A 17,639-nucleotide genomic window follows, 5' to 3' on the forward strand; every position below is an offset into this window, starting at 1 on the left:
CAATTATGTTTACCTAAATAATAGAAAGTGAAAGTGAAAGTGACTCAGTCATGTCTGACTCTTTGCAACCCCATGGACTCTCCAGACCAGAATACTGGAGTGGGTAGCCTTTTCCTTCTCCAGAAATAATAATAGAAGCTAATGTCTGTTGTGCTATTACTAGTTTACCTGTGGTATCTCATTTAACACTCCTATCATTTGCAGAAGAAACCCCTCCTCAGTGTTAGATCCTAATCCAAGGCCAACAATCATTTTACACTGCTCTAGCAGCATCAAGTTTTCTTTCAGTATATTCCCAATTACAGGACTTTGGGACTAAATTGTTCATTAAAGACTGTATAATTCCTTCTAGGACTGAAGTAAAAAGCAAGAATTAGCAAAAGGAAAACAGTGGGTGAAAATTCACAGACTCCCACTCCCCGACTCCCACTCCCATTACCTCTTCCAGAGTATCTGGATTAGGTTGTGCAAAAGAAAAGACTTGATGTACCCACTTTTCTCGAAAGAGAACCAGAAATAAGCAAATTATTATCTAGGAATTAATTTTCATTGTTAAAATACATTGACTTTACCTGTGTATGCTGTATGACAAAACTGGTATTTCAAAAACTAATCTCCCACTAAAACTCTTATTGACCCCTTTATTAATTTTCAGTTCAGTTCAGTCGCTCAGTCCTGTCTGACACTTTGCAACCCCATGGACTGAAGCACGCCAGGCCTCCCTGTCCATCATCATCTCCCAGGGTTTACTCAAACTCTTATGTCCATCGAGTCGGTGATGCCATCCAACCATCTCATCCTCTATCGTCCCCTTCTCCTCCCTCCTTCAATCTTTCCCAGCATCAGGGTTTTTTTCAGATGAGTCAGTTCTTCCCATCAGGTGACCAAAGTATTGGAGCTTCAGCCTCAGCGTCAGTCCTTCCAATGAACATTCAGGACTGATTTCCTTTAGAATTGACTGGTTGAATCTCCTTGCAGTCCAAGGGACTCTCAAGAATCTTCTCCAACATCACAGTCCAAAAGCATCAATTCTTCGGCGCTTGGCTTTCTTTATACTCCATCTCTCACATCCATACATGACCACTGGAAAAACCATAACCTTGACTAGACGGACCTTTGTTGGCAAAGTAATGTCTCTGTTTTTTAATGTGCTGTCCTAGGTTGGTCATAACTTTTCTTCCAAGGAGCAAGCGTCTTTTAGTTTCATGACTGCCATCACCATCTACAGTGATTTTGCAGCCCCCCAAAATAAAGTCTGACACTGTTTCTCCATCTATTTGCCATTAAAGTGATGAGACCAGATGCCATGATCTTAGTTTTCTGAATGTTGAGCTTTAAGCCAACTTTTTCACTCTCCTCTTTCACTTTCATCAAGAGGCTCTTTATTAATGTAACCACTGTTAAAACAAGCTCCAAGGTTCAAGGTAACCGGACTCCATTTTCTTAATAGTTTTTTTTCTCACACCTCTTCCATCCATTTTCATCATAATCTTTAAATTGTAGTGAAATCACATAAAATTCTCATCTTAACCATTTTAAAGTGTGCCGTTCAGTAGTGTTAAGTACATTCACTCTGTTGTGCACCCAATCTCCAGTACTCTTTTCATCTTGCAAAACTGAAACTCATGGTGTTAAATAACAACTCCCCATTTCCACCACCCTTATGCCCCCATCAACCATCATTTAACTTTCCGTCTCTGAATTTGACTCCTATAGGTACCTCCTATAAGTGGAATCATACACTATTTGTCTTCTTGTGACTATTCCCTTAGCATAATTTCCTCACAAGTGGTTATGTGTGAGATTTTTGTCTTTTTAAGGCTGAATACTATTCCATTGTATGTACATCTTATTTATGCCTTCATTTGTTGACTGGGTTGCTTCCACCTTTCAAGTATCATGAATAACGTTGCTACTAATATGGAGGTACAACTATCTCTCTGAGACCCTGCTTGTGTATTCTTGTGTGTATATACCCAGAACTGGAATTGCTGGGTCATGTGACCATTCCATTTTTAACTTTCTGAGGTACTACCATACTGTTTTCCATTGTAGTTACACCTTTTAAATATTTCTATAGCTATACACAAGGTTTCTATTTTCTCCACATCCTCACCAACACTTTTTTTTTCCTTTTTCTTGATAATAACCATTCTAACAGGTATGAAATAATGTTTCATAGTTTTGATTTGCATTTCCTCAGGGCCTAATGATGCTGAACATCTTTTCCTGTGCTTGTTGACCATTTGTAGAACTTCTTTGGAGAGATCCATTCAAGTACATTGTCTATTCAAAGAATCAGGTTTTGTCCTGAGTTTTTTAGATTTTTCTATTCTCTTTTGAAGACACCACATAGCTTACAGGATCTTAGATCTCCCACCAAGGATTGAACATGGGCTCCCACAGAGAAAAAATTCTGGGTCCCAACTTCTGGACCTCCAGTTCTAACCTTTGGACCAAGTTTTAATCCTTTATATATTCTGTATGTTAACCCTTTATTAGATACATGACTTACAAGTATCTTCTTCCATTCTGTAGATTGCCTTTTCACTGCTGTGTACAGAAAGGTCAGGCTTTTTTTTTCTTCTTCTCTAAATTCTACAATTGTCTCCTAATTGCTCTCTTCTGTTCCTCATCTCCTGAATTCATTTCTTTCAAAACCTGTTTTCCCTGACTTCCCTGTATCTGAAGACGGTACCACTCCTTAGCAGCGAGCTCAAAAATGGAAACAATTTACTTCCTGATCCGTCGTTAACATCAAATTAATGAACAACTTCTATTTACGTTCACTCTATAAAACAAACCACTACTCACTGCATATCTAATAAGCCAGGTACTTTACAAACGTCGTTGTTTAATGCCTCCACAATACTCTGAGGTCGAGGAAAATTAAAGCACAGAGATTAAAGAAGTTACCCCAAAGTATAGCGTAAATGACTAAAGCAGGATTTAAACTCAGCAACTTGAGCCTGTATTGGTCTTGAAATGTGTTGCTGAGGGATCTCGCCACAGTGAGAGGCTGAAGGAGAGCGACGTTCGCCCTCAAACTGGGATATCTTCCCCCTTTCCCGCTTCACCGGGTGCAACGCCAGCAAGTGACGTCCAGGGCGCTCTTCTGCCTGGCGCCGCAGTAAAAAGGCCCGCGGAGCCAGCTTTACTTCCGGTGAGGAAGGGAAAGGTGGGGGCACCACCGGAAGCGAGGAAGGTGCTGTGTAATCACCGAGGAGCTGAGGTACTTGGAGCCCTTAAAATGCCTGATTACCTCGGTGCTGATCAGAGGAAAACTAAAGAAGATGAGAAGGACGACAAGCCCATCCGAGGTCAGTTGACACAGGCGGGGGCTCCGGGCCGCGTCAGGACCAGTCTTGGCCCGGCGTTGGGGGAGGGCGGTGGATTCCAGGTTGGCGCTCTGACGCTTTTGTGCCGCTGGTGATTTAGTCTGGTGCGGCAGCCGGGTTAACCGGCTGTCTTCTCTGTCCCCTCTTTCTGTCCCACGGCCTGTGTTCATCTCTCGCTGATCGAAATGTTCATTCACATGCATCTCTCAGGCCTTGAAGAAATCACGCACTCCACTTGGTCTTGCAGGCCTTGAAAAGTTCCCCGCCTGGTGGTGGTTGCTTCCCTGGACCCTCTTTTCCGTCCCTCCGCCCCCTCAAGTGACAACTTGCTGTTATCATTGCAGCGCCAGGATCCTGAGACCTAACTATAAAAAAAAAAAAAAATTCCTTTGACTAGGTAATGCATTCACATGATTCAAAACCCCAAAGAGAAAAAGATAAATTGAAAAGCGTCATCCTTGACCGCAGCCATCCCTCTACAGAGGAAGCTGATGTTGCCATTTTGCCTCATCTTTCTATACATTTTCTGTGTACATACAAGCAAGTTTGCTTATATATTCCTATTCGTTTTAAAAAAGAAAAACATAAATGTAACTTTCTGTACATCTTGCTTTTTTAAAAAAAACCTTACTATGTTTTAAGAATTAGTTTATATCATTATATAGAGTCAGTGTGAACTGTATAAAATCCAAATTATTGGACGTTCAGTCACGTATGAATTAATCATCATTGATGGACATTTCCTTCTAATCTGTTGGCCATTATAGAACAATGAATAACCTTGTTCATGTAACTCTTAGCACATGCACAAACACAAGCTGTAGGGTAATTTTAGAAATGCAGTTGAATTTTTTTCTTTTTTGACATTTTTATAGACAATGCTGGATTACTCTCCTTAGAGACCATATCACTTGACCCTTTACCCGCAACACTTTCCTTCATGATTTCTTTCCTTTTGCATTCTCATGTTTATGCTGTTTTGTTTCTTATAGGTTATTTTAAAATGTTCTTATGGTGGTTTTTTGGTTTTTGTTTTCTCTTAACTCTTTCCTTTCTGAACAAGTTCAACCTCTCCTAGCATCCTGTTTTAATAGTCACCCAACCTTCAAAGAAGCATTTCCTCTCCACTTTCATCTCACTCTTTTTCCTTGAAAGAGGTGCTCAGTCACCCAGTGGAAAACTTAGTCATTGATTTAACATTTCATCTGTGTATTTCCCTGGATAAGTTATAATTCTATAAACATACTAACAGGTTTATCCCTTGGATACAGTTATAACTAATGTGTAGAATTTTTTATGTTTCTAAATTCATGTCTTACTTGATCTTAAAGAAACAATGAGGCTAATGTTCTTTCAGGTGAGAAAACTGATACTCAGAGAAATTAAGTGGTTTTTCCAAGGTAACTTAGCAAATGCATGACCCTGCTGGGTCTAGTACTCAAGTCGTCTTGATTCTTAAAGTCTTTGGGCTCTCGGTTCTTGTTATGTCACTCTGAAGTTATTTTATATAATGTTAAGAATCTGCCTTTGCCCAGTTAGATAAAAGTTCCTTGAGTCCAGGAACTAGTTGATGGTTATATTTATATCACTACAACTTTGCACAGTTCTCATTTGGTGTAGTTTGAATTGAATAGAAAAAATTGTAAGCTCAAGTTTGTTTTGTTTGAATTTCATGTGTTATCTCTCTTCTTTTAGCGCTGGACGAAGGGGATATCGCCTTGCTGAAAACTTATGTAAGTCCTTTCAGTATCTACAAAATACAGATGTTTTGTGTTGAAGTAAGGACTCTGTTGGTATTGTGTTTCCAGAATAGTTAGAAGAAACTTTCAGCAGTTTAATTTTCACTGAAAAATGTTATATATCTACAGTTTCTATCTAGAATAAATCAGAAGCTTATACATCATTTTTATATTATTTGTAATTAAAGTGTAATACTAAATGGAAAGATATTTGAAATAATTTACACAAACATTTACTGTATTGAAAATGTATGAAAATGAATTAACTGAAATGCTAAGTTTTAATGCATAGAAGTGGGCCTCAATTTTAGATAATTTCAGGTATCATGTTCATTCATTATCTTGCATGATGGTGTGTTACCTGCTTGGGGGGTATAGGTTGGTTCAGGAATTGTTCTGAAAATAAGAAACTCTGTACTTTCATTTTACAAGCTTTAGGACAATAACAGCTATTACAATGTAACTTAAAAGTTTTTGTTAATATAGTTTGATAAATTGTTGATATCCTTTATCTCCTAGGGTCAGAGCACTTACTCTAGGCAGATCAAACAGGTTGAAGATGACATTCAACAACTTCTCAAGAAAATTAATGAGCTCACAGGTATAAATATATTTTATTTCTGTTTCCTTTCTTTATGTGTAATGGTTTAATTATATTAAAGGAGTGGAAATACAAATATTACTCTTTAATTAATCATACATTTTTAAAAAGTCATCCTTTACCAAAAACTATTTGCTACAAATAAATATGCTATTCCTCTTATAGTTTGTTTTCACTTTAAAAGTCAAAATAGAAGAGAATTCTTCCATAGAATCAGCACCAGAATTCCATATTAACCACAAAAATCCATTATGCACTAAACTAATATACTCTAAGTTTTTATTATTGTTTCCTTTTTTCTTTCACTTTTTAAAGCTTTTTATGTCTACTGTTAGTCATCCCTATTCTACTCTTAATTGCTAACAAGGAGTATTATAAAATCCAGTCTTCCAGATTTAAATTATGTATTATTTCTGCCAAAGTGTGTAAAGCAGTATGTGTAACTTTATTTTCACAGAGAATAAACTAAAAAATGAAATAAACTAAATAAATAAAATGTAAAAAAAAAAAATTCCCCTTATCTGTTAAGAAATTGCATCTCATTTAATAATCTCTTTCACTACTTCTACAAGCAAGTTTAATGCTTAGCAATTAAGAAATATCATCCTTTAAGCAAGTAATGTTTCTGTTGGTCAAGGCCAAGTTCAATAGACTCTAATAAACAAGTCAGAATTTCTTGAATAAAAATATAATCTTACATGGCATTTATTGCTTGAAGTAAGCAGACTGTGGCCTAGTAGTTGGAAACTTTTCTTCTTGAGAACTTGAGTGGTGAAGTTTTATAGTATTTGACAAGCACAAAAAAAATGTCAAACATGGCATTACATTTTTGGCCTATGTATACTTTGGGGCAGTAGTTTTCACTTGGGGTGATCCCCCTAGGACATTCGGCAGTATCTGGACTCCTCTTGATTCTCCTATCTTGACGGGGACGTGGTGCTAGTGATGTAATGGCCGGGGTTCCAAGACTGACGTTTTGGCCGGGGATGCTCCCAGCTGTTCTGGAATGCACAGGACCATGCCAGCAACCAGTTACTCAGTCTGAAATGTGAGTATTGCTGAGGTTGAGAAAGCTTGCAGTACATTTCAGTGAGTTTTGTGATCTTTCTTTATGTAGGTATTAAAGAGTCTGACACTGGCCTGGCTCCACCAGCACTCTGGGATTTGGCTGCGGATAAGCAAACACTCCAGAGTGAACAGCCTTTGCAGGTTGCGAGGTACGCATAATGGTCTCTGGAAATTTATTTTTTATCTGTACTTTTGAGTATAAGGCAATAGTTCATAAAGAATTTTTATTCCATATTTCAAGTAAATAAAGCTTTCTCCAAAAGTATCTGGGGTTAAAATTTTATGCTTTTAATAATAATTCAAGAAATAGGCAAAGACATAATCATATAAAAGATTTAAATGATATAGGAAAATACAGAGCAAAATGGAAAAACCTCCCTTTCCCTCCTCACTGTTCATAAGCGATGATGTTCAGACATCAGTGCTCCTTTGGACACTCATGTTAAATATTTTTCTGTGTATGTGCATACATACCTATAGCATAGCTTACTAGAAGTGGAACGGGGACAGAGGTATTTACCGTTTTGAAATGTGTGGAGAAGAAAATGGTTCGGCCAGTTTAAACTCAAAACCAAAAGGTTTTGAGGGAAATGTATATTTGCCTGATCAGTGTTAAGATACGTTACACTTTTGCCATTTGGGCAAAAAACCCAGCTCACTTTAATTTGTATTGTGCTAATGACTAGTATGATACCTACTTCTTATTAAACATTTTTTTTATCTGTGGTGCTGGGCTCTCATGTCCTTCAGTATGTAGATTTTCTTGAAACTATTTGTAAATGATTTCTTTCCATTTTCTTGGTCCTCTGTTCTGGACTTTTGTTACTGATACTGGATTGTTTGGATACACTAATCTTTCTTTCCTGCTTTTCTGTGTCTTTTTGCTCTACTTTTTCATGATCTTTTCTTAACTTTGAGTCCATGTATTGATTTGTTCCCCCCTCACTTAAGTTTTTAATTTCTGAGAACTTTTCTTTCTTTTGGTGTATATGTTTTGTTGCTTTTTGAATGTCCTGTTCTTATATCACGGTCATAATATGTTGTCGTCGTCTCTAAGGAAGCTAAGCCTAAACTGAAATGTTTCTGTTTCCTCTAAGATGGTTTTTCCCTACTTTTCTTGCTTGGCGTCTTTTTTTTTTAATTTATTTATTTTAATTGGAGGCTAATTACTTTACAATATTGTGGTGGTTTTTGCCATACATTGACATGAATCAGCCACAGGTGTACATGTGTCCTCCTGTCCCAAACCCCCCTCCCACTTCCCTCCCCATCCTATCCCTTTGAGTTGTCCCGGTGCATCGGCTTTGCCCTGTTTCATGCATCAAACTTGGACTGGTCATCTGTTTCACATATGGTAATATACATATTTTAATGCTATTCTCTCAAGTCATCCCACCCTCGCCTTCTACAGAGTCCAAAAGTCTGTTCTTTACATCTGTGTCTCTTGCTGTCTTGCATATAGGGTTGTCGTTAACCATCTTTCTAAATTCCATATATATGTGTATTAATGTACACATATTATATGATACAGAATTATACAGAATTAATATATTCTATTGGTATATTTCTTTTTGACTTACTTCACTTTGTATAATAGGCTCCAGTTTCATCCACCTCATTAGAACTGACTCAAATGCATTCTTTTTTATAGCTGAGTACTATTCCATGGTGTATATGTACCACAGCTTCCTTATCCATTCGTCTGCTGATGGGCATCTAGGTTGCTTCCATGTCCTGGCTATTATAAACAGTGCCGCGATGAACACTGGGGTGCACGTGTCTCTTTGAGTTCTGGTTTTCTCAGTGTGTGTGCCCAGCAGTGGGATTGCTGGGTTGTGTGGCAGTTCTATTTCCAGTTTTTTAAGGAATCTCCACACTGTTCTTCCATAGTGGCTGTACTGGTTTGCATGGTGTGTGTCTTTTATGCTAGATGTCTGATAATCTTTGGGCTTCTGTTTTAGTGGGAGGCAAAAAAGCTGATAGATGCTCTAGATTCGGCAGTGAAGCATGTCTGTCCTAAACATCACTGTAGCTTATATGATTGAATGTTTATTTGGGGAGCCTTCAGTGTCAGTATCTTTAGATCTTTTTATTTGGACGCTCATTTTTCCTAGAGAAGTTGTCTTCTGTCTCCTGTTGTTTCCAGTCTCCAATATTTTGGAAGAACAGTGGAGGTAGGGGTCTAGGGAATGTCAGCAGCAGGTTCACTTATGTTTAATCACCCTTCCTGTCTCACCTCCACACCTGCCTCATTTTCAGTCAAGTTAGTACCACCACTACCACCATCCTACCCCTTGCCCCAGCATTTCTTGGTACCTTCTGTTTTACCTTTTGCCACATATTTTCACCACCTCCAAACAAAACCCCAAACACATTAACTGTCCCTATTCCCCTTTCTCTTAGGACATGGCAGCTACTAATCTACTCTCTCAGTATGGCTTTGCCTATCTTGGACATTTCATGTAAATGTAATCATGTAATGTATCACCCTTTGTTTCTGACTTTAGCTTCACATAATGTTTTAAGCTTCATTCATGTTGTAGCTTGTATCAGAACATCATTCTTTATAGCCAAATAATATTCCAGTCTAATTTCTCTCTTCCTTGGTATTCTCGGTTGGGTGAGACATTGTTCTCACACTTCCCACTAATTCTTTAGACATGGTTTCCTTTGGTTTTAAAAAAAAAACATTTATGACACAGATTAAAGATTCTGTTTAGTAAGACCAGTGTCTTCCTTCGGACTGCCTTTCCCCTATGTATGGGCTGTATCTTACTTGTCTTTGTGTCTCATAACTGTTTGATGGAAACTGGACGTCAGTTTTGGAACTCAGATTTCTCCTTTCCCCAGGGTTTGTTCCTGTTGTTTTGAAGTTTTTTGGTCAACCTCTTGTTATCCCCAACTGGTAAATGCTGCTTCAGACAGTTGATGTTAAATAACTGCCACTGATTGTTTCCAATAAATGCCCTGTGGGGAGGGCGTCTGTAGACAGTGAACTCTGAGTCAGGTCAGATAAAAACAAATGCTGAGAACGGGGCTTTTTAGCTAGCTGTCAGACAGGTCAGGAGTTCTCTGAGGCTGGGCTTTTGGAGGAGCTCTATTTCTTCATCCCTGCCTTCCCGCTGGGAGGCTCCTTGTTCCCACCTTCACCATGGCTGGGAGGCTGTTGGCTTTCAAGTCTTCCGCAAAGGTGGGGAGAGGGCTATGGGATTAAAGTGAGTTTAAATGCAAAACACTTGCTGTTCTTACTGGGATTTAGCCTTTTTTTTTTTTTTTCCCTTTCCCTAAACCTGTAATTTCCAGAATTCTGAGAATGTTGATTTGGACTGTTTTTGCCAGTGTTCTCTTTGCTTTTAAGGATGAACAGGTTTTCAAAAGTCCTTACTTCAACGCTTTGCAAGTTGAGGTCTTTCTCAGCTGAGGATTAAAAAAATCTGTGTTGGCAGGGTCTGTCAGATAAAGTAGTGATGGATACTTTGTTTAAAATTATACTTCCCTGGTAGACTTTGGCTAATAACAGAAAACGGAGTCCTGTCCACAATTTATGCTGCAAGGACAAAGCGTTCTTTACCTTACTCTTAGCTCTGCCTAAATGCACATTCCAGAGACTACTTTGTATTTCCCTGTATTTGTTGCGATAGCTTATAAACTTTTTCTCATATGAGTTCTGTTTGTTTTTGTGTTTCTTCTGTAAGCAGATAGTATAGCAAATAGGGATTAGATTACTTTCTCCTGTGATGTTTGCTGCTGCTGCTGCTGCTGCTAAGTCACTTCAGTCGTGTCCAACTCTGTGCGACCCCATAGACAGCAGCCCACCAGGCTCCCCCATCCCTGGGATTCTTCAGGCAAGAATGCTGGAGTGGGTTGCCATTTCCTTCTACACCTGTGATGTATGTGGGATAGCAAATTCACCTTCACCATAACCCATAGGAAGAAATATATTTAAGTTAAAAATAGCAGCAACAGTACAAATGGGTTTGAAATATAAACTCAGGGAAAAATGAAAACAGATTTAGGAAAACATGATATAAGACAAGATGACAACTTTTAATAAGAAAAATAAAAAGGAGAATACCTGAAGATACAGAGGCGTATCGCTAATAAAGGGATATAGTTATGAAAATCAAGAAAGGGAACTTCCTAATGATGAACTGTTTGGGTTTAATTTTACAGGGGAATATATCTTCTGAAATGTTATTGGCTTGACTAAAGCTGAGCAGACCCTTGGGACTGAGCATATTCTGTGGAGAGGGATCCTTAACAGTGGCCCAGCTTCTGCAGTTCACACCTGCTCAGTAGTGTACTGCTTGCCCAGGAGAGAATTCAGTTACTTCAATTCATTATTAGTGGTTGAGGTTCCTTACTCTAATCAAGCCTTTTGCCATGTTAGATGCACAAAGATAATCAATGCTGACTCAGAGGACCCGAAGTACATTATCAATGTGAAGCAGTTTGCCAAGTTTGTGGTGGACCTCAGTGATCAGGTGGCACCTACCGACATTGAAGAAGGGATGAGAGTTGGGTAAGATTTCTATCTACAGTAAATACTCATCTTTCATTAAAAATGCCATGTCACATTCACGTCCTTGACTTTCTTTTGAATGAACTGGGTGTCATGGATTACCAGGGGGTAATCTAGTAGAGGACTGTGGTTGAATATCCTTTCTTCTGCATCTGCTTCCTGACCTCCCACCCCTACTTAGCCTTTCATGGGCTCAAATGTCAGGATTAAAGTAAGTACAAAATTTTAGAGTTGAATTTGCTGGTCTATTTAAGGTGACATGGTGTAGCTGGAGGAAGCACTTGCCCTAGAATGGTTATAAGGACTAAGTGAGTTAATGTAATTAATGTATGTAGAACACATGATAATTCAGTATATTTTTTTGTATGTCTTAGTGAGGGTCTTTTTTTACCTCTTTAGTGTGGACAGAAATAAGTATCAGATTCACATTCCACTGCCTCCTAAGATTGACCCAACAGTTACCATGATGCAGGTAAGAAACTGCGGGAGGGAAAAGGAATGGCAGGAATTTGAATACAGTTGCATTCATCTCAAAAAGTGTTGAAAGTTTTAACTGATAAAAAATGTTAATGTGTGCATGTATACTGAAGAGATTTTTCAGATGAGAAGGTTCATCAGTCTTTTACTAGTTCGTCTCTCACGTAGTGTTTTAACAGGTAGTACAGCTTGTGAGTCTAGGACACCAGCAGTGTATTCAGTTTTTATTAAAATTCTTACTTGGTGTAAGTCTTGATTTTTCTTTAGGGTATTGGGTCTACTCTACTGGATAGAACAATTAGTATTCAAAAGCGTGTGGCTCTATATTGTACATTTTCGTCCTTCTCATAGGTGGAGGAAAAACCTGACGTTACATACAGCGATGTGGGTGGCTGTAAGGAGCAGATTGAGAAGCTTCGAGAAGTAGTTGAGACCCCACTGCTTCATGTAAGTGGCTGAGACTGTTGCTTTTTAAATTTCTTTGTACAAAGATATGACAGCCTTTTGCCTACTGTGCACTAAAATTCTGCCTATACATTCATTTTAAATATTTTTATTTTCCTAAATAAAAAATTTTGATGGGGTAGAGGGTAAAGGCGTGGAGAATTGGTAAGTTCCAGAAGAGAAGGCAAAAGGATTGAGCAGCCAACCCTATTCAAAAAAAAGAAATCTATTTAGAGTGACAAGGGAGGTTGAGATATAACCTTTATAAATATCTTAAATATGTTATAGGTAGGTTATTATAAAAGAAGCAATGTGTTTTAATGAAATCAAGAAGAAATGGTCTTAAATTGAGTCAAATTAAGCTTAGGGGATAATGCAAAAAAACCAAAATATTAAATATGAGATAATACTTTTGTTATTTAAACACTTTTTTTTTTAAATTAGGGGAAAAAAGTGTTTTTGTCAACCCTGGATAGTAGGATATCTTTAAAAGCCATTAAGCCTTGGGTATTAATGAGTCTGGATCTTATGTGGTAGAATAAGTAAAATTCTTCTTTAGATCAAATGCATAAATTGTGACTTAATAATTTTGGTTTAAAAATATTGATGTAGAGATAGTCTTGTTTTTATTATAGAGAAGGGGTAAGTGTAAAAATTATGTCTCCTTCACAGCCAGAGAGGTTTGTTAACCTTGGCATTGAGCCTCCCAAGGGGGTGCTGCTCTTTGGTCCACCGGGTACCGGCAAGACACTCTGTGCTCGGGCAGTTGCTAACAGGACTGATGCTTGCTTCATTCGAGTTATTGGATCTGAACTTGTACAGAAGTATGTTGGTGAGGTAAAGTAAATTGATCATAATCAAGGAATATGTAGCTCTAGGAAAGATTTATAAAGCATAGATGAAATTAAAATGGTGGTTTCACATCAAAAGCTTGAGACCTGAAATGTTTTGATTGATGGATTGTAATTAGTAGTTAAAAGTCTAGAAGCCACAAGTCTTCCCTTGTAGTTATTTGGAAATAAACAACTGCTTAACATTTTTGATCAGTATGCTCCCTACTGAAGGGTACCATTTTCTACAGATTTGGTTTATAAGATAAATACTCTAGCAATGCCCAGAGAGTGTATTAGAAAGTGTATTTACTTCAGGGGCTGTGTTTTATGTTCTTTTGATGAAGAGACCAGAGATTGTCTATATATGTGTGTGTGGAGGGGTATATGTACACAAAACAGACAGACTTTTTTTTTCATTAGGGAGTAAGTTTAGGGCTGAATATATTACATTGAAACATTAATGATTAGTATACTTAAAATGAGAATTAGAAAAGGATCTTCATATGTGGAGATATACTTTTATTCTTTGATCAAAACTTACAAATCAAATTCAGTGATCAGAAATGCCAAGTGATCAGATTTTTTATTTCTGCAAGTTTTATTGATTGAAATGGTACCTTTATTTAATTGTGTTAATTTGATCTCTTCAAGTCTTAAAGTTATTGACTATTTAATAAGTACAGAATCATGAAATTACTTAATAGTGCTTTAAACCTAGTGAGATTAATTTGATGGAATAGGTAACACACTTTAATCTTTGTGAAAAAATTTTAGGTAATGATAGTTGAATACTTGGAAATACTGAAAAGTTTGAAGCATAACCTATTAAACAAGATTTTAGACCAGGTCTGAATTAACAAATTATTTTTTTCATTAGGGGGCTCGAATGGTTCGAGAGCTCTTTGAAATGGCCAGAACAAAGAAAGCCTGCCTTATCTTTTTTGATGAAATTGATGCAATTGGAGGTATGAATGGTATCTCAGAGAACTTTAGGACTGAGTTTCATGAGGATTCTATAGTAGTATGTGTGGAGGTCCTTGATATGTTAATCTTGTGTGAAATTTTTAATTTCAACTCTTTTATGAACTTTGGCACATGAGAGCCAGAGATCTAATAGTAGGACTATACCATAAAGGGGAAAAGCATTAAATAGCATTGGTATTTCTCAGTCTTTATCTTTGAACTTTCCCAATTTCATTCACAGAACTCGTATTTTCACACTTTGGCAACTCCTTACTTGAGATACAGCTTCACTTAATTGGATCAGAAAGCAGTTGAGGCATAATTTAATTGGTAGTAGTTCATAAAATGGGCTTCCCTAGTGGCTCAGATGGTAAAGTGTCTGTCTGCAATGCTGGAGACCCAGGTTCAGTCCCTGGGTTGGGAAGATCCCCTGGAGAAGGAAATGGCAACCCACTCCAGTATTCTTGCCTGGAAAATCCCATGGACAGACGAGCCTGGTAGGCTACAGTCCATGGGGTCACAAAGAGTTGGACACGACTGAGCAACTTTACTTAGTTCATAAAATGTACATAAAATAATATTACTGGCTTCATAGATTTGATGAAATACAGTATTAGCTGTGTGATCTAAACCAGTTGTCTTAACTAACTCTGAGCTCCAGTTTGCTTCTCTTATAAAAAGAGTAATTACAGCTTTACTGTAATTTTGTTCTGTTCTGTTGTTCCTTGGCTGTTGTTACAGTCTATACAAGTAATAGTCTTTGTTAGCTGCTAAGTGTTACGTCATTAGACAGTTGTGATTTAATGAACTCAGTGAAGAAAAGTATAGTGGACACCGTAGCACTGGTTGGGGACTGGTTGTTAGCCTTGCCTTTAGACTTGATGGGTGTTGTGGGCTTTGGACATTCTTTAGTAAATGTTCAAGGGCCGTAATTTGACCAGTCTATGGATGTGGTGTGGTGACCTTGATGTCATTTTTGTAATACCTTTGGAATAAGCCTTATGATATGAGGATGCTCTGAATCCATGGTTTCCAAAGTGGATTTTATATAAAACTCTATTAGGGTATATATAGTTTTGTATAAAACTGTATTAGGGTACTGGAAGGAAGTACTGGAATTTTGGTTCATATTTAATCTCATTTAACAATTTTTCATTTTGGTGTTTGATACTGTACATAATACATTAATACAACAGTATGTATTTGTACAATTTTAAAATGAAAAAATATATATCCGGAGGTCTTTTTTTGCGCTATACTGATTGAAATGAAGGCGAGTGTTGACACTAGAGTATTCTAATATATCCAAATTGGTGTGACAGTAGGCTGTTACAGTTCTGCTGCATTATGGATTTAGCCATATTTTTGACAGTTTTGAGAATTTTAGAAGAGCATGGCATTTTCTTACATATAATCAAATACCATTATACTGCTAAAGTTTGCATGTATTTTTGTTACCTAGTCCAGGTGTATATTGTGTCAAACAATGGAGGTGTTCTTGAGTGACTTAGAAAACAAAATTGCTTAAAGAAGATTTTAAAAAATACTTAAAAGAACCTATGTTAAATAAACCTATGATGAACCCTTTCTAATTAGTTTTGTGTAAAGCACAAAATTTACTTATAACTGAGAGGTTCCTTTGGGCTGGAGGGTGTGATATTCACCAGACAGAGTGCTTTTCTGAGTGAATGTGGAGATCATATCTTTCCTCCCGTCTTCTCAGGGGCTCGTTTTGACGATGGTGCTGGGGGTGACAATGAAGTGCAGAGGACCATGTTGGAACTGATCAATCAGCTGGATGGGTTTGATCCTCGAGGCAACATTAAAGTGCTGATGGCTACAAACAGACCTGACACTCTGGACCCAGCACTCATGAGGCCGGGGAGACTGGACAGGAAAATTGAGTTTAGCTTACCTGATCTAGAGGTGGGAACATCATTTCACCTTATTTATTTATTTGGATTTTTTTTTTTCCCATTTATTTTTATTAGTTGGAGGCTAATTACTTTACAGTATTGTAGTGGTTTATGTCATACATTGACATGAATCAGCCATCATTTCACTTTAGAAAAGGGATTCTTGAAATTTTTTCCTTCCTGTGCTATTTTCCATTTTAACATTGTCAATTTCCCTATTTTCAGGGTCGGACTCACATTTTCAAGATTCATGCCCGTTCAATGAGTGTTGAAAGAGATATCAGATTTGAATTGTTAGCACGACTCTGTCCAAACAGCACTGGTAGGTGAACAGGTCTTGCTTCTGTTTGTTGGCCTCTCTGTCTGGGTGGCTTTATTTAAGTCTGTTGCTTTCTTTTTGTGTGAAAAGGTGCTGAGATCAGAAGCGTCTGCACAGAAGCTGGGATGTTTGCCATCCGAGCACGGCGAAAAATCGCTACTGAGAAGGATTTCCTGGAAGCTGTCAATAAGGTCATTAAGTCCTATGCCAAGTTCAGTGCTACTCCCCGCTACATGACATACAACTGAGCCCGGGCGTGTTTGTGAAAACATCTCTTTCCATTGGAATCCTGACCTTATACAGGTTTCTTAGTAACCATTTCACACACAAAATAAATGGTTTTCAAAACTGTTTGCTTTCTTCCCCGATGTCTTTTTTTCTCTGCGGTACAATAAAGGGTGATATTTAATGCCATTAGACAGGAAAGCTGTTTTTTGACTCACTAACCATTTAAAGGTTCCAAATTGCAAAGTGCTCACTTTGACCACGTATGTTCTAGACATATGCTGGCAGGATGCTGTACCTATATTATCTCATTGTGTCTGCCACTGTATCTGCCCAGTGAGGTGGGTTTAACAGATGCAGAATTTTCCTACCTTGTTTCCTTGTCACAGAGCTGAGATTTGAGGCCAAGTTTAATTGCTCCAGCGCCGATGCTTCTGTTCATCATACTCTTCTTCCCTTATCACAGTGGCCCATCAAGGCACATGATCACATGTGTTTCAATAGTTGTTTTTCCCTACAATGCTGAATAATAAAGCTTTGGCTGAACTTTGTTTAAAGTGTAAGAAGCATCTGATGTAATGTGTTCTGCTTTACCATTTAAGTCAATTTCAGATTAATTAAGGATTGTTGATATTAATGACTAGCAAAGTAGTAAAGTAGGAAAAATAATATACATATTTTCTAAATGAGATTATTATAATACATATGTATTATAATAATCTCATTTAGAAAATCCAGAATTGGCTTTATACAGAAAAGTACTTATTTTCATTTTATAAATTAATGGTTTAAAATTTTGGTAAAGCTCCCATAAGAATTCTGGTCTACACTGAAGTATTTCTAAAATAAAAGTTGTATTAGAATCCTAAACAAAGCTCTTTAAAATTATTTCATGTACCACCACTACCAAATTCCCTCCCTCTTTCACCACAATAACACGTTTCTATGCCCCTCCCAAACACTGAGACCCAAACACAATAAAGAATATTTTTATTGTAGTTCAGTATTCACAGGTAATGCAAAATAGAGATGGATACATTGTAATTCACAAAAAAGTTGACAACATAGAAAATCCTCTAAGCATTGTATTGAAATCTTTAAATAAGAATATTTTTAAGCTGAAAAACTAAAGCCATTCATTCATAAAATCTAGCCAACATCCTTTCTCTTTTCATTACTGTGAACTTGATCATA

At 37.4% G+C, this 17,639-nt stretch overlaps 1 protein-coding gene across 1 annotated transcript; it reads left to right on the plus strand.

The window, feature by feature from the left end:
• Nucleotides 1-3,163: 3,163 nt before the first annotated feature.
• PSMC2 (proteasome 26S subunit, ATPase 2) lies at nucleotides 3,164-16,571 on the plus strand. The gene is made up of 12 exons (XM_065938995.1): nucleotides 3,164-3,320; nucleotides 5,034-5,071; nucleotides 5,597-5,678; nucleotides 6,796-6,895; nucleotides 11,137-11,268; nucleotides 11,668-11,740; nucleotides 12,097-12,192; nucleotides 12,862-13,026; nucleotides 13,900-13,987; nucleotides 15,709-15,911; nucleotides 16,127-16,223; nucleotides 16,311-16,571. The coding sequence occupies exons 1-12, from the start codon at nucleotides 3,251-3,253 to the stop codon at nucleotides 16,466-16,468; spliced, it is 1,302 nt and encodes a 433-aa protein (XP_065795067.1). The 5' UTR covers nucleotides 3,164-3,250; the 3' UTR covers nucleotides 16,469-16,571.
• The last annotated feature ends 1,068 nt before the right edge of the window (nucleotides 16,572-17,639 follow it).

The sequence above is a fragment of the Muntiacus reevesi genome, chromosome 6, assembly GCF_963930625.1.
Source record: "Muntiacus reevesi chromosome 6, mMunRee1.1, whole genome shotgun sequence".
Lineage (NCBI taxonomy): Eukaryota > Metazoa > Chordata > Mammalia > Artiodactyla > Cervidae > Muntiacus > Muntiacus reevesi.